This window comes from Rhamphochromis longiceps, linkage group LG13 (genome assembly GCF_057381845.1).
Source record: "Rhamphochromis longiceps isolate RC_006_pf linkage group LG13, R_longiceps_female_GT1.1, whole genome shotgun sequence".
NCBI classification, from domain to species: Eukaryota; Metazoa; Chordata; class Actinopteri; order Cichliformes; family Cichlidae; genus Rhamphochromis; species Rhamphochromis longiceps.
This window is the reverse complement of record NC_140569.1, coordinates 39,319,996-39,341,959: the sequence shown is the minus strand read 5'-3', so window position 1 is coordinate 39,341,959 and position 21,964 is coordinate 39,319,996. Positions and strand designations below refer to the sequence as shown.

The window sequence follows — 21,964 nt, the reverse complement described above, 5'->3', positions numbered from 1 at the left end:
CTTGTTGGTCCTTTTGCCTTCACTCTGCGCTCCATCTCATCCCAAACCATCTCTACTAAGTTTAGGTCAGGTGACTGTGGAGGCCAAGCCATCTGCCGCAGCACTCCACTCTCCTTGTTGGAAAAATAGCCCTCACACAGCCTGGAGTTGTGTTTGGGGTCATTGTGCTGTTGAAAAATAAATGAAGGTCCAACTAAACACAAAGGCTGGTGACTCGTATGAATTATCCTCAGCAGCAGAGGTGACTCTTGCTCTTCCATTCCCGGGGCGTCCTTGTGTGAGTCGGTTTCTTCATAGCACTTGATGGTTTTTGCAGTTCTTGCCAAAATATTAATTCTAACAACCGTCAAATAGGGCTGTCAGCTGTTTACCAACCTGACTTCTACACAACACAACTCATGGTCCCGACTCCATTAAGAAGGCAAGAAATTCCACCAATGAACCCTGACAGGCTCACAAGTATTGAAAGTCAAGAACTATTAAACAGGAAGGTGTGTCCAAACTTTTGACTGGGTGTGTACAAACAAAATTTATGGTTTTATATTATTTATTGCTCTATACTCAAGGGTGAAAGTTGGCTGGAATGACTTGGAAAGACATTCAAGGTGCCAGTGTTAATACGCTTTCTGTTTATTCAACATTTTTTTAGCCCTAAAGTGATTATTTTACAGTTCTGTGTCCTGGATAAGACGGAGCGCTTCACCCGACACCTATAAAAAGAATTGAATCAAGGGACCAGTCTATCCTGCCCAAATAGGGTTTATTCAATTAAACTGAATTGAATTTCTAAACTATTTAAGGGGGGAAAGGTCGCACAATAATAGCGTGAAAACAGAAAAACGTCCAACAGTCAGATGACCCCCCTCGCTTTTCACAGGAAGAAACATCAGGCAGAACCAGACTTAAGAATCGGTGGCCATCTGCTGCAACTGGTTAGGGTTAAAGGGAGGATGAGGCCCTATCCTGGAGCCGGTTCTAGGGAGGGAGCTCGATGATCAGGCTCTACACTGTAGTGAAGCGAGAGCTGAGTGTGAAAGTGAAGCTGTCAGTTTGCTGGTCAAGCAGCAGAAAATAGCTTTTCTGAAAGGTGGCTGGATTGATGAATGGTTCTCATCAGATGACCGTTATGGAGATAATATAACCAAGTAACCTCACACAGAGCAGAAATACTGGGAGCCTGCCTTGTGGATCTAATCTAAGGAAGATTTTGGGTGGTCTATTACTTTGTGGCAGGCAGTGGCAAAAGTGGCCAGAGGCAGTTGCCTTGGCAATCCCTCCCAGGTTACCAAGTCTAGCTTTAGGGGATGAAAACTAATTTCTCTAATGAGGAAATATTCCAAGCTTGTATGTGAAAATACCACTAGATATGAGAAATGAGCGAGAAACACTATTTATTCTATAGTTATAACCAGTGTTGGGTAAGTTACTTTAAAAAAGTAATTCATTACTAATTACTTAGTCAATATTGTATTTTAAATACTTATCTAATTACTGTCAGAAAAGTAACTTAATTACTAAATAAGTAATTTAACCAAATACTTCTTAGAATCCCTCTAAACCTCGAGTGGCAGACGATAGAAATTAAACTCTTTAAATAATGAATAAAGACGGAGACTCTGCAGTACGCAGCGGCAGCATCTCTTCCACAGTGTAGCCTGCAGTCGTTTTTAAGCTCACCTTCAGACGCTTTCTGCGCTGCTGAAGTAAAATCAGGTTTTGCTGCCTAGCGGGAGTTGCCGCGGTGTTATCCATGGATGATGAACAAGGATCGCTCAGAAGTGTTCGTCTATGCTCCGTGTCAGGCGCTTCAGTAGATGACTCGTGCTATGAACAGCAGCCCATAGTTTTTACATATTACTGTAATGTTCTTGTCTGCTCGTTTCAGAAAAGTGAAGAGACGGGAATATGTCCACCTCAAAAAACAGCCACTCGCTTCAGTCCGACAGCTTCCGCTGTAGAAAACGACTGTGCAGCAAACCGGTGTGAAATGACGCGCAGCTGCACTACAGCCATGTTAAAGCGGCAGAGTTTACTTCTACGTTTAGAAGACAAATGATTGAAATGAAATATTCAGCCAGTTTAATTATTTTACCATGTAACGCAAGTACATTGTAAGTAACTGTAATTGAAATACCTAAAAATGAACAGTAATCAGTTACTCTACTCTTTCAGTGGAAAAGTAACTTAATTACAGTAACGCGTTACACCCAACACTGGTCATAAATAATTTGTGGAGCACATAGTCGCGGGGCATCTAATAAGCATCTAATGTGCATTATAATTATGATAGTAAGAACACACACACACAGATTCTGTTTTAAAGAAAATAATTAAGAAACAGAATATATTAGATTTATATTTCAAATATGACAAAATGCTGATTTTACAGCAGCAAAATGATTCTATTTCTACAGTTTAAACATTTAATAAGTTTTCTGCCTGCACAGAGTGAATAGTCAAACAAACTGAATTATCATAAATACATTATTTTATATGTATGACTTAATTTTTTTGCTATTATTATTATTATTATTATTATTATATCACTAGGAATAAATAATAAGGAAAAGATTGTGGATCAGTTTTTATTGTGGCCATAGTATATACAGTATTGTGGAGAACGTATAAAATCTCACTGTATGTCCGTGTGTGTGTTTGTGTATAGATTTTTTTAAGTTATTACTCAACTATAAAAACAATAATAAACACAACTGCAGTGCTTTGGTTCTATAACATTCTTCTGTCATTACTTTATCATGGATTAGGTGAAACGAGTTTAAGTGTGGATAATTAAGTAATAGATCAATGCAATAGCAAATTGTGCCTTGTTGTCAGATGGACAGCAAGTGGAGAGTGATGGATCAGAGGAGATGGAAGGAGAAAGAGTGAGTCACAGGCAGAGTCTAGTTTATTTCCTGTTGCCTTATGGTTCCAAGTGCTGTCACCAATATGATCCCATATTAGATTCTTGATGAATGTGGGTTGTTGTTATTCAGCCTGGTTCTGTGTGCTCCTTTTTAACTTAACCCTAACCCTAAAACATCTCTGCACAGCGCTGGTGCTCACTTTTATCCAACATTTTCCCGAGTGGATAATCAACCCACTCTGCACTGTTCTACAAGCCTCAAATCCCTGCTTTTTCAGGTGCTGGAAGAAGGCTGGGCAGTGCACGTTTGCTGATAGGTGATAAGTAAAATTTAAAATAACAAAAATACAAAAAACTTGGCACGAAACATGAAAAACACAGCAAAAACAAAATGTCAAACATAATGTCAGTTTTCTGTATAACTCCTTCGCACTCTCTTTCGACCTTCATCTTCCTGATGCTGCTGTGGCGCTGTGCTTGTGATTACCTTAATGACTTAATGAATGAAAAGCACTGAGTCGCTCCTTTCAGAAACCATTGGAATTTTTAAGATTGCACAAACTGTTCAAGATTTACAGTAGTTTAAAGAAACATTGGAAAAACCTTTAGCTGGTGGCAGGTTGGAGGTTAAAGGATTGCTCACAATGAGCATAGCATGTGCAAGCCTTAGAACGGTCACCACAGCAGGTCATCTGCCTTCCTTTCACCCTATCCTTACCATTCTTCTCTGGCACACCAACCGTTTGCATGTCCTCCTTCACTACAGCCATGGATCTTTTTTGTGGTCTTCCTCGTTTCCTCCTGTTTGCAGCTCCGTCTTCAACTTTGTTCAACATATGCACTGTCCTTCTAGTGTACAAGTCCATGGTGGTTTATTAAAAATTGGGTAAACACTGAAAATTTGTAATGATTTATGTTACTACAGCACCATGTAGCACTGTAGCTATTTTAAAAACAGTCATTTGTGGACTGTGCTTATTTTTTGCAAATGATTACAATAAATTCATCTTGTCAGCTGGAAAATACATCACAATTCACTATTGTGAACAAATAAGTATTAGTATTTCTATTGAATTAAATAATGAATGCAGTATTAAAGTATGCATTTATTATTCTGTTTTCTGCTCTGTTGTATCTGTGCTGTCACCTACACAATATGTTGTATTTCTTCCTAAAGGCCTTCCATGGCAGAGGCAGGGCGTCCCATGTCAGAGCTGCATCCAATGGGAGGAACTATTCCACTGCAGCCTATTTTTTCCAACCAGTCCGTCTTTGACACCACAGAGACACCTACACAAGTAACATCACCCTCTGGACTGCCTCAACGACCATGTTACAACTGCCAGGAGAAATCCCCCAGTGAAATCTGTGAAGAACAATGTCATTCAACTCCTACTGCAACAGAAACCGCTAAACACCAACAAAGCCCATCTGAACACTTCCCGCTCATCATGGCTTCAAATCACCCACTTCGTCCAGTTGTGACAGAAACACTTTCAGACAATGATGAGATAGTTGTGAATACAAACACTAATTATCCTGAGACCATCAGAACAGAGCAGAATGTGAAGCTGGCCACCCTGATTGTTCACAGGAGTCACTCGGACACTTTGCCTTTGGCGAAAACTGAAATTGCTTTCCACAGCAGAGATGCAAGCGTCCAAGAGGCTGAGACTCACTCCATGATGGCTTGCAAGCAGCCCATGCAGCTACATCAGTGCAACACTGTTACCACTATTTGCAGTGGAGACTGTAGCTTACAGCATCCTCAGAGGAGAGGTCTCTGTATCTCATCTGATGACGCAGATATCAAAGCGCAGTGTCAAGGAGAAGGCGGCCCTCTTTCCACTAAATGTGACAAGCCACACTGTTGCAGCTCCTATATCCACCATGCCAATTTTGAGGATACATTTGCTGCCTACTGCCATCCTCAGCCTATTCCAGCCCCCTCGCAGATGCTGCCACGTCTGGCAGACTCCAGTATCCAGCCTCCAGTACCACCTTCTTCAGCAGGAAACCACCTTACACTGCCTCGCCTCTTCTCCTCTGTTAGTGAGACTGGCTTAGATGCCAAACATTTGCTGCGTTGCTGCAATCTGAGCTGCTCCTGGATTAGTTCACTGCCACCTGGTACTGGCCCACAATGCTCCCAAAAACACTTAGGTAAAGATGACTGGTGCAGTACGACAACTGGCCAAGAAAGAATCACAACGCGTGACATGGGAACTATGACAGCCCAAAAAGTTCTGAGAGATATCGGGGTGCAGACAAATCAGACCACCGGTTCTCATGTGTTCCCTCAGATCTATCTGGCAGAAGCTAACAAGAGTAAGATGTCTTCTAGCCAGACTGACAGCGACAGAGACAAAAAAGCGAGTGGTGCACCTAAGTCCCCAGTCAAGGAAGTGAAGTGGGATGCAGAAGGGATGACATGGGAGGTCTATGGGGCCTCCGTGGACCCTGAGGAGCTGGGTCTCGCCATCCAGAAACACCTTGAGCTGCAGATCAAGGAGACAGCAAACCGTGCGGCCAAGCTCTCACAGCAAAACCCCAACCCCTCCCAGCAAGTCAGGAATGCTGGCTGTTACAGAAAAAGAAGGATGATGGGCTACCTCCAATCTCCGGCTTGCTGCAGTTGCAGCTCTGCAGCTGTTGATTAACTGAGCACCTGACAGATGAACAGGACCTGAACACTGTGCTTAGTAGCCACAAGGGCTGCTCATAGCGTCAACCTCAAATGTCTGGATGATACTGCATTCTTATAAGACAAACCTCTATACCAAATTGAATGGAAAAACTTTTCAGAAAGTGATCCTTATTCAAATATTGTAAAGATTATGAAAGCCTGATAATGATTAAAGATCACTATGACAAAGAAAATGTTAAAAAGAAATAAAACAAAAAACAACAAATTTTTGTTCCATCATTTCTCAGTGAAATATTACCCAGGGACATATTCTATTTCTCTCTCAGTGGATGCAGACATCATTCATCAGTAGTCCATAATATGCTTCTGTGCACTATTACTGTTAATTAAATTGGTGTTTAGCTCAGTCAACATCTCTTTTCACTGCCAGTTTTGCACAAACAGTACAGTACCAACGTCTAAATAACATTCATTCTTTTGGAGTTAACAGACTCCATGACAGTTCTCTGGGAAACTGCTAAAACTTCCACGTTTCACCTCTTTAATGCTGCATTTTTATTGGTCATTAAAATTGTCAATGTTTTCATCTAATCTAGTTCTAGCTGTTGAACTGAATCTCTACCTTTTATTAAGAGTGTTTCATGAATGAAAAATGCCTGAAGTTCCCCATATCTTAATATAATAATAACTCACGATTAACTGCACAGTGGTGTGTAAAACACAGTGAGTGAAGGTTATCAACTCATCAAGTTAACCCAGCGTTTCCCCTGCGAGTTCACATCATATGACCCTTCTACAGAAAATGATCCCTATGAGTGCCACCTTCTCAGAGATGTTATCAAACTGTGATTTATAAAAAAAAAGAAAAAATTGTGAAGATCAAAAGCATATACCAATAAAATGCAACACTTTTGTAAAAAGGATACAATACACAATAAGATTTTAATTAATTTAAATACAGTCCCACAACCTGATAAAGGAGATGTGGAAATCACGTCAGTTTGTCACAGATCAAAGTAAAATGGTAAATGGCCTGTATTTGTACAGCGCTTTACTCGTCCCTAAGGACCCCAAAGCGCTTCACACTACATCCAGTCATCCACCCATTCACACACACATTCACACACTGGTGATGGCAGCTACATTGTAGCCACAGCCACCCTGGGGCGCACTGACAGAGGCGAGGCTGCCGGACACTGGCGCCACCGGGCCCTCTGACCACCACCAGTAGGCAACGGGTGAAGTGTCTCGCCCAAGGACACAACGACCGAGACTGTCCAAGCCGGGGCTCGAACCGGCAACCTTCCGATTACAAGGTGAACTATAAATGTGACCGATTAACAAAAAACTCCACGAGAATCTATAACACACGTTCCCAACAGTTTTAGTTTTTACTTCTTTATCTACAGACTCTGCTGTTTATGGTTCAAGAGTAAAGATTACATATAAAAACACAATTCAAACTTAGTGCAAATTTGATAGAAGTTGTGCAAGTACATAGCAGATGTCCTGTTTCAGGATCTGATATGAAAGCTTATAGAACAATAAAAATATTGCAATGTTTGCTGCTAACAGAGAAAGCATTGCATTAAAAATCTACATTATTTATTATTTGTTGCAGATGCTCTTTAGGCAAGGCAAGGCAAGTTTATTTGTATAGCACAATTCAACAACAAGGTGATTCAAAGTGCTTTACAGAGACATTAGAAACAAGAACAAATAAAAAGCATGATTTAAAATTGATTAAAACAAGCAAATAAACTAACTAATTAACTAACAAACAAACAACAGTATATAAAATCGAAACAGATAAAATCAGAACAGTAGATAAAATCAGTAGTTAAATGTAAGTTTTGAAATTTAAGCTTAAAAGTGTGGATTTGGTGCTTTATTCAAATGCAGCTGAGAACAGGTGAGTCTTCAACCTGGATTTAAATAAACTGAGTGTTTCAGCTGATCTGAGGCTTTCTGGGAGTTTGTTCCAGATATAAGGAGCATAAAAGCTGAATGCAGCTTCTCCGTGTCTGGTTCTGACTCTGGGAACTGATAAAAGACCGGATCCAGATCCAGGGAAACATAAAGACATTACATGGTATTATTAAACTTCAGGCCCTCCTGCTGTTTGAGCACAGAGGTCCGAGGGATACAAAGGAATATTAGGACCACATTAAGAAAAAATATATATTATTGATCATTATGAGATTAGATTCAAAATTTCTAGATTAACTTCAAAATAATATTTTGAGAGTAAAGTTGAAATGTGGAGATTAAAGCCTTCTAGAAAACGCTTTGTGTACATGAGTTTGTGATCATACTTCAGAATTGTTTTTAGTTAGAAGGAAATAATTTCCTTGTAAGAGCTTTGAAAAGATTGCAGAAAGCTGCATCTGGTCAGAAGGAAGAACACACGACTGTGTACAAAATGAAATACCTGGCATTGGACAGACGCAAGGATAATGATGGTTTACACCCTCAAGCAATAAACACGATGTATGTTGTATCACAAGACCCAATACAATAGATGACGACGTCTATGCATGGCATTTTCTAGAGCAGGGGAGTCAAATTCAAGGCCTCGAGGGCCGGTGTCCTGCAGGTTTTAGATGTGTCCTTGATCCAACACAGCTGATTTAAATGGCTAAATGACCTCCTCAGCAACCTCCTCTTGAACTTCTCCAGAAGCCTGTTAATGAACTAATCATCTGATTCAGGTGTGGTGACCCACGGTGATATCTAAAACCTGCAGGGCACCGGGCCTCGAGGCCTGCAGTTCGACAGCCCTGGCTTAAAATGACAACTGCAGTCTCCACATTTCAACTTTTTTCTCAAAATAGTATTTTAAGTTTAATCTCAAAATTCCATCTTTAATCTGAAAATTAACACTTTTTGTTTAACTTAATGTGCCCCTAATACTCTGTCAGACATGGAATGGTGACACTATTTTCTGGAGAATTGATTGGTCAGTAGGCAATGATTTCAAACCTACTCCAGAACAGGTTACCATGGCAATTTACCCAGGGTTAACCCTGATGTTACCTGGATAAGTCAAAACCCTGGTCCATAGTGTAAGGCTCCGGCCCTAAAAATATAACACTGAGCAGACATGGATCAATATTTTGCAGAGATAAATAGTTTTGTTTTTTTTTTTGATTTTGTGTAAGATTGATGAGACATGTGCAAGCCATTTTATTTAACTTTTTAATATTGTTAATGATAATTAAACTATATATATATATATATATATATATATATTAATATATTATTATTATTTAACACGGTAAAGGCAACTAAAATGTGTTAAACTCATCTGTTTAAAATTGCCTATTCTTAAATTTCTGTATGTTTTAACTTTATCTTCTATTTTTATCATTGTGTATATTTCCAGTTTTTATCTGTTGTACAGTGTCCTTGGGTGCTTTGAAAGGCGCTATTTAAATAAAATGTATTATTATTATTATTTATTATTAATCTGACACATTTTTAACACAAAAAATCTCACCTACTTCTTCAGATTTCAGGAGTGTATACGCAGAGCCGGACAGCTGAGCCAGAGGTTTGGCCTGGCAGCAGGTCGTCAGATGAAGTGATTTTTAAAAAGGGTCTGCCTGCACCAATTACATGTTGAATAAAAGGACAAAAACAAGCACCCCCTTCTAGCGCTCAGCATCAGCTAGGAGCGCGTGCACCTGGACCAAACCAAATCATGAAATAAGGATGGGGGAGACGCCAAAAACTAAAGCGGAAATCAAGACTTGAAACTAGATCATTTTTAAACGACTGACTTTTACTCAATGCACAGTTTATCCCACCGAGTTCTTTTTCGTAGGCTGAGTGCTTGATGTTGGCCTTTGCGTCTATCACCACCATATCAACCACAAAGAACTGATTATTCATCACCGATAACCACACAGTGCCTCCGAGTGCTACTGACGAATGACTGCAGTTTTTATTCATCACTCAGTGTGAACTGGCGCAAAGTCCATGAACACTGCAGTATGAGCATACTGTGAAAAACACCCGATGCTGCAATTTTGATCTTGTCTCCCGTATAAGAGCCAAATTTCTCCGCGTGCATATTAGAGAGAAACCCCCTGATTCATACAGCTGCTGATGGAGAGGAGAGAACCACTACTGTACCGTAAAGGAGGTGCGGGCGGAGCCAAAGACTCCCCGCCCACTCGGCAAAATGGCAGCCCGCATGGAGAACGTGGAAGAAATTCGGAATCGAGTAATATTGGGAGAATTTGGTGTGACGAATGTAAGTGCGGCTGTGATCGTGGATTTGGAGACGTACAGCATGTCCTCTGTGGGGTAGTGAGGCTCTGACTGACACGCTTTAACTGATACGCGTGTTTGACACGGACTGCATTAATATTACTTAATGAGCACTTATTATAATATACAACAAGGAGGTGAAAGCAGAATGTGTTTCTGCGTTGATTATTCACTAGTAGTATCACCTGCCGGTGTCGTGCCAAACTAGGTATCCCCGACAGAATGTGTCTGATCATACTTGTGGACCTGTGTGCTGTTGTTGTCTCTTATTACTCTCAGCCATTATTTATCTGTTGCTCTTAGGTTCATACTACGGATTTCCCTGGAAACTACCCCGGATATGACGACACTTGGAACGTGGAGAAATTTCAAAAGGTAAAATGTTGTCACTGCGGTGGCCCTGTAAACGCTGGGAGGACGAATGTCATCAGTTTTCTTCTGTAAATCTCACATGGCTTTTCCAAAATGTGTATAAATGGCCTGCATTTGTATAGCGCTTTTCTAGTCCCTAAGGACCCCAAAGCGCTTCACACTACATCCAGTCATCCACCCATTCACACACTGGTGATGGCAGCTACATTGTAGCCACAGCCACCCTGGGGCGCACTGACAGAGGCGAGGCTGCCGGACACTGGCGCCACCGGGCCCTCTGACCACCACCAGTAGGCAAACACGGGGTTAGTATCTTGCCCAAGGATATTTGGCATGCAGCCAGGAGGCAGCCTGGGATCGAACCACCGACCTTCTGATTAGTGGCTGACCTGCTTTGCCACCTGAGCTACAGCCACCCCTAAATGTTTGCACAGCAACAGATTTGTAATTTCACCTATGCATACCACCACATTTCATTTTTAATCAAGTAATCGAGATGCGGCTGAAGTGCAGCCGTTCAGTAGTAACTTAAAGCATTTAACCAAAGTACTGCTTTTAACACACCACAGGGTCATAATTACTCTAAGCATCATTCCTGGCCTGATTCGACGCCAGCAGCACCTTTAGGTTATGTTAGTCACCTGCCTTTTCCTTACATTTGTCTGTCCACCAGTAAAAAGTATTGAATGTGTATTTGGACAAAGATGTGTACAGACTAGAGTGACTAACGTGCTAAATAAGACCAGTGCTTGACTTGTGCCTTTAACAAATGCGTGCGATTCTAAATAGAAATGGAACTCTCCTGTTTCTTTGCAGAACTTCAGAATCGATGTCGTGCATCTGGATGAAAACAGTATGGAGTTCGACATGGTGGGGATTGATGCAGCCATTGCCAATGCCTTCAGAAGGATCTTACTGGCAGAGGTGAGCTTGTTTTGTTGTGTCACTACGGTTTCAGACCTGGTCTTGAACTTTCATTATGTGAGGGACTTTGGTTGATGAAGAACGTGTACATTTTGTGAATTTAGGCATTTAGTTTATTCATTTTATGCAAATATATTTTGAAAGCTGCTAATTATTATTTAATTTTTTTTAGGTGCCTACTATGGCTACAGAAAAGGTGTTCATCTATAGTAATACCTCCATTGTCCAAGACGAAGTCCTGGCCCACAGATTAGGCCTCATCCCCATCAAAGCTGACCCTCGTCTGTTTGAGTACAGAAACACTGGTAAAGCATCATATTGAACCACTCACCCATAAGGCAGTTGACACCAATGCTCATTTTATCCCACTGTGTCATCTTCTTGTCATGTGACAAAGTGCCGGTTTAGATAACATCTTGCTTAGTCATAAGTCTAAGAATAAAGACAGTTTTCCTGCTGTGCTGCAGAAACTGAAACTTGACAATGAGCCTGACCTCAGTTGTACTGAGCATCTGAAACAGATATGACGGAGAGGTCATGCCTGCTTCCTACTTATGCCATGTTCTAGTTGCCTCGTTCATTCATGCGTTATGAGCATTAGTACCTTTAGAACACATCTCGTCCTGTAGCTGTGCTTGGTGGGGAAAAAGCTGTGACTCCACGTGAATGTGGAGTCAGCCATCTGTCCGCAGGTTTGTGCTGTGACTGAAAGACTAAATAATCACTTTTTATAATTTCATGAGCTGCAAATTTCCAGTGTCTCCTGCACTTGATTTAACAGTGATGATGTGCAGCATGTTAAGCAACATGTCTAAAATGCTGCTTTGGTTTTTTTAGGGGAGGAGTCTGCAGAGGAAGAGGGTTCAGAAATAGACACAATTCAACTGCAGCTGAAGATTAAGTGCAGCAGGAATCCCAGAGCAAGCAAAGACTCATCAGACCCACGAGAGCTGTACTTAAACCACATGGGTGGGTATTTTTAGGTGTCACAAAATGGTGCAGATATCCTAGTAAAAAAAAAGTATTCCTGTCTAATTGCAGATATCTGCTCTGTCCACTTTTATCTGCTCATAGTTTATTCCAAGGACATAAAGTGGGTCCCCATCGGGAACCAGGCAGACGTGTTTGCAGACTGCTGTATTGGGCCTGTGCATGATGACATTCTGATAGCTCAGCTACGACCGGGACAAGAGCTGGACATTGTCATGCACTGTGTCAAAGGAATTGGTAAGCTTTGTCTCTGAGCGGCTGCAGTGCTGAAGATAGAGACACTAAACAGGCAAACAGAAACAGGAGCATTATTATTATTATTATTTACATTATAATAACAATGCATTATTTCTATTGGCTGGACAGAGATGCTCATAATACACTGCAGTAAGTAGGTAATGTAACATGTAAGTAAGTAAGTAAGTAAAATTTTATTTATATAGCACATTTCTAGATAAAAGATCACAAAGTGCTTCACAAGGTATAAAAGAAAAAAACAGTCAAAAGTTAACAAAATGCAATTTTAAAAAGATGTTTTTAGCTGCTTTTTAAAAGTAATCACTGAGTCTGCAGATCTTAAGTTCTGAGGAAGAGAGTCCACAGTCTGGCGGCCACAGTGGCAAAAGCTCTGTCACCCTTGCTTTTCAGTCTTGTATACTGAATAACAAGTAGGCCCTGATCACAAGACCTCAGGGACCTGCTAGGGACATAGGGCTGTAAAAGTTCAATGATGTAGGCTGGTGCTTGTTCTTGAAGAGCCTTAAAGGTCAGAACCAGAATCTTAAAGTGGACTCTGAATTCAACAGGGAGCCAGTGCAGCTGTATAAGCAACGGTGTTACATGAGAGTACTTCACCCGTTGCCTACTGGTGGTGGTCAGAGGGCCCGGTGGCGCCAGTGTCCGGCAGCCTCGCCTCTGTCAGTGCGCCCCAGGGTGGCTGTGGCTACAATGTAGCTTACCATTACCAGTGTGTGAATGTGTGCGTGAATGGGTGGATGACTGGATATGTAAAGCGCTTTGGGGTCCTTAGGGACTAGAAAAGCGCTATATAAATACAGGCCATTTATTTACCATTTAGATGTTTTGTCAGAAGCCTTGCTGCAGCATTTTGGACAATCTGCAGACGCTCCAGGGAGTTTTTGTTTAGACATGTAAACAGTGAATTACAGTAGTCCAATCGTGATGAAATGAATGCATGAATAACAATCTCCAGTTCAGTATGAGACACTGTAGGGCTCAATTTAGAAATGCTTCTTAAATGATAGAAGCAGGACCGAACCAGAGATTTGACGTGGACATCCAGGGTAGGAGCAGAATCAAAGGTTACCCCGAGGTTCCTGATAGACGGTTTCACAAATGTTGAAAGAGGACCAAGAGCATTCATTATGTCAGGTACATGTCTGTCTGGAGCACATACAAGGACTTCAGTCTTTTCTTCATTAGGTTGGAGGAAGTTGTCGGCCATCCAACCTTTGATGGTTTCTAAGCACACACTTAGAATCTGCAGTTTAGAAACATCTTCAGATTAATTTCATCAAACTGATATTAAGAAATTTCTCAGTCCGACACAAACCATTGGGATATATGTGTTACATCTGGCTCCAGTAACATTATACAATAGTGTTTTAAACAATCTTTGATTTAACAACATTTTATATATTGAAGTGCTTCCATGTCACACTTTATTGGTTTGGGATACACGTGGTCCCATTAGGGTTTGAAACTCCTGGGTTTGAATCCACTGGTCGGTCAGGGGCTCTCTGTCCTCAGTTTGCATGCTCTTCCTGTGTGTGTGGGTTCTCTCAAGGTACGCTGGCTCCCTCCCACAGTCCAAAGATGTGTATGCACATGCATTAATTGGCAACACTGAATCGGCTATAATGCCTGGATTACACTTTGCTGCGGACATCGACACGAGCAGCTGGAGGCCAGATTCCTGAATAGTAATTCCTGTTATATTTCTTTGAATTCATAGTTGTTGGGTTGTAATGTAAATTCTCAGCAGATGAGTACATACAGTCACAAAAAAAGGCCTGGCCAACGGACATCTGTGTGGACCCTCATACTACTGAAGCATGGAGGAGAGGGGGTGTGATGGTGGGGGGGGTGCTTTGCTGGTGACACTGTTGGGGATTTATTCAAAATTACCTAAACTCAATGGAGATGGTTTGGGATGAGATGGAGCGCAGAGTGAAGGCCAAAGGACCAACAAGTGCTCAGCATCTCTGGGAACTCCTTCAGGACAAGAGAAGCATTTCAGGGAATGCGTGACAAGCAGTAATCCAAGCAAAGGGTGACTGCTTTGAAGAACCTAAAATATCAAACATGTTTTGAGTTATTTCACACTTTTTTGTTTACTACATAATTCCATATGTGTCCATTGTGTTTTGAGACTTTCAGTGAGATGTGTGTGCGTGTGTGTTTGTAGGGCTTTAGATAGGTGTGTGCACCAAATGGTGGCGTACAGGAGTGGCTGACTTTTTCCATAATATCACGTTCTGGCTGCAGGGAGTTCAAGTACAAGATGAAATGTGAGTTAACAGGTGACCCTGGGTATGTGGCTGGTGCACTACTAAAACATCTCAAGCTAAGGGTGGAATGTTTTCAGGATGTGCTGAAGTGAATGCAGCAGTTTACATACTACTTGGATGTTATCAGTCCAAATAACGGGATAGTCTGTAAACAGTATTTTCTGCTGCCTAATGCTAAAGTGTGTCCTCTGTTGTGTGTTTAGGCAAAGACCATGCCAAGTTCTCCCCAGTGGCCACAGCGAGTTACCGCCTCCTCCCAGAGATCACCCTCCTGGAGGTGGTGGAGGGAGAGAAGGCGGAGCGATTAAAACAGTGCTTCTCACGAGGAGTTATAGACCTGGAAGATATTAATGGTAAGAGTGGCTTCACTTAAATTCAACAAGTTACATTGTATTAACCTGCAGTCAGTCACCTGATGCTGCGAATGTTATCACATTTTTTGTGTATTTAAGGGACAAAGGTTGCCAAAGTTGTGAACAGTCGCCTGGACACATGCAGCCGGGAAGTCCTCCGACACAGTGACCTGAAGAATGTGGTGAAGCTTGGACGAGTGCGAGACCATTTCATCTGTACGTTCATGTGTAGCTGCTATAAGACACCATGCAAACTCACTGATAAAAATGCAAATATTCCTTTTACAGTGGCCTAGCCACTCCTAAAACCATGAATCAGTGCCCTGTCTCTTTGTTTATTCCACACACAGTCTGTAACAGAGTCAGTTTGAGAGATCGCGGCATTCAAAGAATCTGAAGTCTATATGCTGTGAAACCACTGCTGCTTTATTCAAGGGGTCAATCCATACCTGAAATGATAAATGATAATGAGTCTTGGTGTTGGACAGATGCGCATTCACTTGTATGCTAAACTATATCTGTACTGATTATTAGTCGGTGTTCTTTTCGGTGTTTACCCCTCGGCCAGAATAAGCTGATTGGTTGTTGTAGTCACCCTACTGGGTGGGCGACGTGGACACTTAAGTTTGTGATTGCATTACTCACCTAGAGTTGTGAAATTGATACCATAGGTGCATCTACTAAAACCCTCAGACGAGTTCAGTGACCTCAAACTTAAAGCCAGGGGTCAGAGGTCGAGTTTTCTGAAAATCTTTTGAATGCGATAACTCAGGACCCCGTGGGGCTGCACGGTTAGCTCGTTAACACGTTAGCGCCGGTGATCCGCGCTAACTTGCTAACAGAGATTTGCCACGTTAATGCGGTTATGGCGTAAACGTCATTTTAACAAGATTAACGCTGACAGCACTAATTTCTACGCTTGCACAGACTTTGAAGGATAGGATAGGATAGGATAGAACTTTATTAATCCCTCAGGTGGGTTCCTCTGGGAAATTCGACTTCCAAAAAAGCACAGCAACGACCGAAGTTACAGTTACAGAATTGTTATACATACACACACACACACACACACACACACACACACACACACACACACACACACACACACACACACACACACATATAAATACAGAGACAAATATAAATAAAATATACGAAGGGGATAAATAGGAATAAAAAATAAAAATACAAGTGAATTGCACATTTCAAGTATTGAGTCTATTGCACTGTTGACTATTTACAAAAGTATTGCACAAGGTATTGTACAGTGAGGTGAAGAGGCACTACAGCTTAGTTGTTCCCCCCTCCTTTGTCCTCCTGTTTCCCCTCCCTCTCCCCTCCAGAGAGGAGTTAAACAGTCTGATGGCGTGTGGGACAAAGGAGTTTTTAAGTCTGTTAGTTCTTGTCTTTGGGAGAAGCAACCTGTCACTGAACAGACTCTTCTGGTTGTTTATGGCCGTGTGCAGAGGATGCCCAGCATTGTCCATAATGTCCATCAGTTTCTTTAATGTCCTTTTCTCTGCCACTGTCACCAGAGTGTCCAGCTTCATGCCGACCACAGAGCTAGCCTTCCTGATCAGTTTCTCCAGCCTGGATGAGTCCCTCTTTGCTGTGCTGCTCCCCCAGCACACCACAGCATAGAAAAGTACTCCAGCAACCACCGACTGGTAAAACATCCTCAGGAGCTTCCTGCAGATGTTAAAAGACCTCAGCCTCCTGAGGAAGTACAGTCGGCTTTGGGCTTTTTTATACAGGTGCTCTGTGTTGCATGACCAGTCCAGTTTATTGTCCACCCACAGCCCGAGGTACTTGTACTTGTTGACCACCTCCACCTCCTCCCCCTCTATCTGAACCGGCAGTGGACCTGCTCTGGACCTCCCGAAGTCCACAACCAGTTCCTTCGTCTTTGAGGTGTTGAGTTGCAGGTGGTTTGTGTGACTCCATGCGACAAAGTTCCTCACCAGACTTCTGTACTCCTCTTCCTGATCATCCCAGATACACCCCATGATGGCTGTGTCATCTGCAAACTTCTGAATATGGCATAATTCAGAGTTGTAGCAGAAGTCAGAGGTGTACAGGGTGAAGAGAAGAGGGGACAGCACAGTTCCCTGTGGTGCTCCTGTGCTGCTGACCACAGTGTCAGACGTGATGTCCTTCAGCCTGACGTACTGTGGTCTGTCGGTGAGGTAGTCGGAGATCCAAGCCACCAGGCAGGGGTCCACCTCCATCCTGTTCAGTTTTTCCTGAAGCATACAGGGCCGGATGGTATTAAAGGCACTGGAAAAGTCAAGAAACAGGATCCTGACCGTGCCTTTTCCCCCATCCAGGTGTGAGTGGGCTCTGTGTAGGAGGTACAGGATGGCATCCTCCACTCCGACACCCGCCTTGTATGCAAACTGTAGTGGGTCCTGGGCATGTTGTACCTGTGGTCGGAGGAGGTTGAGGAAGAGCCGCTCTAGAGTCTTCATAAGATGTGACGTCAGTGCCACCGGTCGGAAGTCATTCAGCTCATTGGGCCGGTTCCTTTTGGGGACCGGGACGATGCAGGATGTCTTCCATAGGGCGGGCACTCTCCCCAGTCGCAGACTGAGGTTGAAGACTCGTTGTAGCGGCTCCCCAAGTTCAGCAGCACACGCCTTTAGCATCCTAGGACACACCTTGTCTGGGCCTGCTGCCTTTCTGGGGCGAAGCTTCCTCAGTTGTCTCCTGACCTGATCCACTGTGACACTGGGAGATGTTTGGGAGGAGGGGAGGGGGGGAGATGTCTTGCTGCTGAGAGAGGGATTGGAGGAGGGGGGTGTCATGGTGTCAGGAAGGGGGGGAAGCGAGGGAGGTAGGAGAGTGGGGATTGGACTCTGTAGAGAAGGTGAGGGTGGGGGGGGAGATGTCTTGCTGCTGAGAGAAGGATTGGAGGAGGGGGGTGTCATGGTGTCAGGAAGGGGGGGAAGCGAAGGAGGTAGGAGAGTGGGGAGAGGACTCTGTAGTGAAGGTGAGGGTGGGGGGGAGATGTCTTGCTGCTGAGAGAGGGATTGGAGGAGGGGGGTGTCATGGTGTCAGGAAGGGGGGGAAGCGAGGGAGGCAGGAGAGTGGGGAGAGGACTCTGCAGTGAAGGTGAGGGTGAGGGTGGGGGGGTTGTGGGCTGGTCAAACCTGTTGAAGAAGTTGTTGAGTTCGTTTGCCTTCTCCACAGTCCCCCCCACTGTGCTTTTCTTGGTGTTGTGGCCTGTGATGGTTTTCACACCATTCCAGACCTCCCTCATATTGTTCCTCTCCAACTTCTGCTCCACCTTCCTCCTGTAGGTGTCCTTTGCTTCCCTCAGGCAGCGTTTCACCTCCCGCTGTGCTGCTTTCATCTCCTCCTTCACTTTGCTCCTGAAAGCCTTCTTCTTCATGTTGAGGACAGCTTTGACTTCCTGTGTTACCCACGGTTTGTTTTTAGGATAACACCGTACCGTCTTAGCAGGGGCGACTGTGTCCACACAAAAGTTGAGGTAGTCTGTAAGACAGTGTGTCGCCCCCTCTATGTCCTCACCATGTGGGCTCAGGAGCACATCCCAGTCTGTGGTGTCATAGCAGTCTCTCAGAGCATCCTCCTTTTCTGGGGTCCATCTCCGGATGGAGCGCGTTGTGACCGGCTGCCTTTGGACGAGGGGTGTGTATTGTGGCTGTAGGTAAACCAGATTGTGGTCTGACTTCCCTAGTGGGGGGAGGGGGGTGGCTCTGTATGCATCTCTCACATTAGCATACAGTAGGTCAATTGTCCTGTTGCTCCTTGTGGGACAATTCACAAACTGGTGAAAAGCAGCCAGAGTAGAGTCCAGTGTGGCATGGTTAAAGTCTCCAGATATAATAATGAAAGCCTCGGGGTTTTGTGTCTGAAGTCTTGCTGTGACTGTGTGTATTTTCTCACAGGCAGCTGTTGCGTCGGCCCTCGGAGGGATGTAAACACACACACAGATCACATGACTGAACTCCCGAGGTAGATAATATGGCCGCAAGCTAACAGCTAGCAGCTCCAGGTCCGGACGGCATACCGAAACTTTAACGGAGACGTGTCCAGGGTTACAGTATCTGTTGTTAACGTAGACAATGAGTCCCCCACCTCTGCTTTTTCCGCTGGCCTGCGTGTCCCTATCGGCTCTCACGGATGTGAAACCGCATAGGTCTACGTTAGCCTGCGGCGTTAGCTCGGTTAGCCACGTCTCCGTGAAGATAAACAAGCTGCACTCACGGTATAGTCTGTGGTTGTTCAGAGCGCACAGTTCGTCAATCTTATACGTGAATACGTGCATCACTGTCTTTACACTATTTTAGCCCATGGATGTTTTTTCTTTTACAGTTACAGTGGAATCCACCGGGATCCTGCCTCCAGACGTCTTAGTCACAGAGGCGATTAAGGTCCTCGTGGCTAAATGTCAGAGGTTTCTCAATGAACTGGACTCGACTGCTATGGAATGAAAGGATGACTGAGCAGCCCGTCAGACCTCGGACGGTTCTTACTATGCTGTCAGTGGAATGACTGTGTTCAAATATTCTATACTGATAAAGAGTACACAGAAATTTCAAAATGCAGGTGTTTTGTTGGTATCATCTGAGTATGTATATACAGCTTTGTCTGGTATTTTGTATACTTTCCATTAAACAAATGTTGAATTGAAGACAAACATCTTAATATTATTGACTGTCAGAGTACTTTCCACTTTTTTCTCTTTTCTAAATAAAATAGCATTAACTGTTTAGGAATTACAGCTATTTTTATGCACGGTTCTCCATCGTTAGAGACTCAAAACCAAATTGGACAGTTGACTGACAATATGAGATCCAAAGAGATTTCAGTCCAAATGAAGGAGACCACCATGAGATCTATTTTGTTTTCGAGCTTCTCAGTTAGAGAGAAAAACACTGCAAGAATGCCAAACTCATTGTTAAAAAAGGAACTTGCTGCCAACAGGTCCAGAAGACCACAGAAGTGGATGTACTTAGTAAAGTAAAAGGAGGTATGTTTATCGTCGCCAAAATCTGCAATCAAGAGAAATTACTGTTTATTTTCTAGAAGGAGAATCCCAGATCCGACTACCAGGAAGCATGTAAACAGTTCTGGTAAAGAATGTTTGGACAGATTAAGCTGGGAAAAGAGACACGGAGGAGGAGAGAAGCAACTCTTGATTGGACACCACATGTATCAAATATGATGGAGGCAGTGTAATGGCATAGGTATGTATGGTTGACAGTGGGATGAAGTCAGTAGTGCTTATTGATTGTGTGATAGAAGTATCAGGATGTATTATGAAACACACAAAACTATGTCCTCTGCTTCAGTCAAATGCTACAAAACTGACAGAGCTTTACATGGATAGCGACCCAAAGCAAAATGGAAACCGAACCAAAGACTTTCTTAAGGCAAAGAAATGGGATATTTTTCTAGACTAGACTACAAAAACCTTTCCTTACATTTAAAATTGTACTAGTTTGTCCAGTTACGTTTGAGCTTGTGATAATGGGTGACTGTATATAATGTAACTCATAAACAGTTACAGAACTTCTGTTGAGCCCTTTGAGTCTAAAAGTGTGCACTTCTGTCCCGTCTTGACAGTGTGATTTCAAATTCACCATTGTGGTCCGCACAGGCAGAACTATGAAAAACATACCATTGACCCAACTGTATGCACTACTGTCCAAAAGTTGTGGATACTTTGCACAGCTGGACTGGCCATCGGGCATACCGGGCATTTGCCAGGTAGGCTGATGTTGTTTGTTTGTTTGTTTCTAACGTTATAAACAATGAAAGGTGGTGGATTGAGTGGTCATGATCGACTCTGGGCTGGACCAATTACAATACATCCATATTGAGGTGAAAAGGAACGTGATTTGTCCCGTACGTCACATCTGCCTCGGGTACAAACAAAGGCGGCGGTGTATGCATTTACATCAACAACACTGGACCACAGCGCTAGGACTACTGCATGACATCATCAGCAAACACGAGACTGCTCACCCAGTTGCTGCGTTTGTTGCTGCCGGGGATTTTAATCACTGCACCCTCAGGACTGTGGTCCCAAAGTTCCATCAATACTTGAGCTTTCCGACAAGGAATAACAACATCATAGACCAGGTCTACAGCAATGTAAGAGGTGCATACAAGGCAGTGCCTCGCCCGCATTTTGGACAGTCCGACCACATTTCTGTGTTCCTCTATCTGGCAAACAGGCAGCTCCTCAAACGAGCCCCCCAAGTAAGTAAAATTACTAAAGCTTGGAGCGAAAAGACTGATTCGGTGCTTCAGAACTGCTTTGGTGCTACAAACTGCGACGTGTTTAAGACTGCTGCCATGAGAGAGGACTGCTCTGTGGATTTAAAGGAATATGCACCAGTGGTCACCAGCTACCTCACCACATGCATTGACAATATTGTCCCCACCAAGCGCTACAAAACATATCCAAATCAGACACCATGGTTGAACTGTGAGGTACGTTCCATGCTACATGCACACTCCACTGCGTTTGCCTCTGGTGGCACAGAGCGCTACAAAAAGGCCAGATATGACCCACATACAGACTGAAGCTGGAGGGATACTACAACAACTCGAATCCCGCCGAATGTGGCAGGGCCTCCAACACATCACTGATTTCCCCTGACAACATCCCAGGCCATGCTTTGAGTGTTTGCTCTTCAGAGACATTTTCAATTTGTCCCTCACCCAGTCAGCTGTGCCCACATGCTTCGAGACCACCATCATAGTGCCCCTCCCCACGTAAATAACCTGTTTGAATGACTTTCGCCCCATTGCACTCACTTCAAATTGTAATGAAGTGTTCTGAGAGGATTGTCATGTCCCATATCAAAGAAGCCATCCCGGACAGATTAGACCCTCTGCAATTTGCATATCGGAGGAATCGCTCTCCCGAGGACGCCGTTAATGCAGCTATCCACACAGCCCTCTCACACCTCGGAAACAAGGACATGTATGTTCAAATGCTGTTTATAGACTACAGCTCAGCATTCAACAC

General features: G+C 43.3%; 2 protein-coding genes across 2 annotated transcripts in view; both read left to right on the top strand.

Moving 5' to 3' along the window:
* LOC146656492 (uncharacterized) overlaps positions 1-5,706 on the top strand; it is an 8,517-nt gene extending 2,811 nt beyond the window's left edge. The window contains exon 2 of the mRNA XM_085427972.1: positions 4,044-5,706. Within this exon, the coding sequence (XP_085284098.1) occupies positions 4,051-5,526 (1,476 nt within the window). The 5' untranslated portion in view covers positions 4,044-4,050 and the 3' untranslated portion in view covers positions 5,527-5,706. The remainder of the gene's footprint in view (positions 1-4,043) is intronic.
* A 3,911-nt stretch (positions 5,707-9,617) lies between these two features.
* Positions 9,618-19,621, top strand: polr1c (RNA polymerase I and III subunit C). The gene is made up of 9 exons (XM_085427239.1): positions 9,618-9,771; positions 10,092-10,163; positions 10,977-11,084; positions 11,257-11,389; positions 11,922-12,053; positions 12,159-12,311; positions 14,809-14,958; positions 15,058-15,174; positions 19,297-19,621. Exons 1-9 carry the CDS (start codon positions 9,700-9,702, stop codon positions 19,413-19,415), a joined length of 1,056 nt encoding a protein of 351 aa, XP_085283365.1. The 5' UTR covers positions 9,618-9,699; the 3' UTR covers positions 19,416-19,621.
* Positions 19,622-21,964: the final 2,343 nt, after the last annotated feature.

What these genes read in the sequence shown, in the direction of transcription:
- polr1c (XM_085427239.1), top strand. Translation starts at nt 9,700, where the DNA reads ATGGCAGCCCGCATGGAGAACGTGGAAGAAATTCGGAATCGAGTAATA. An exon ending in GCTGTACTTAAACCACATGG is followed by an intron (nt 12,054 to 12,158) that starts GTGGGTATTTTT and finishes ATCTGCTCATAG; the next exon opens with TTTATTCCAAGGACATAAAG. An exon ending in GCACTGTGTCAAAGGAATTG is followed by an intron (nt 12,312 to 14,808) that starts GTAAGCTTTGTC and finishes TTGTGTGTTTAG; the next exon opens with GCAAAGACCATGCCAAGTTC.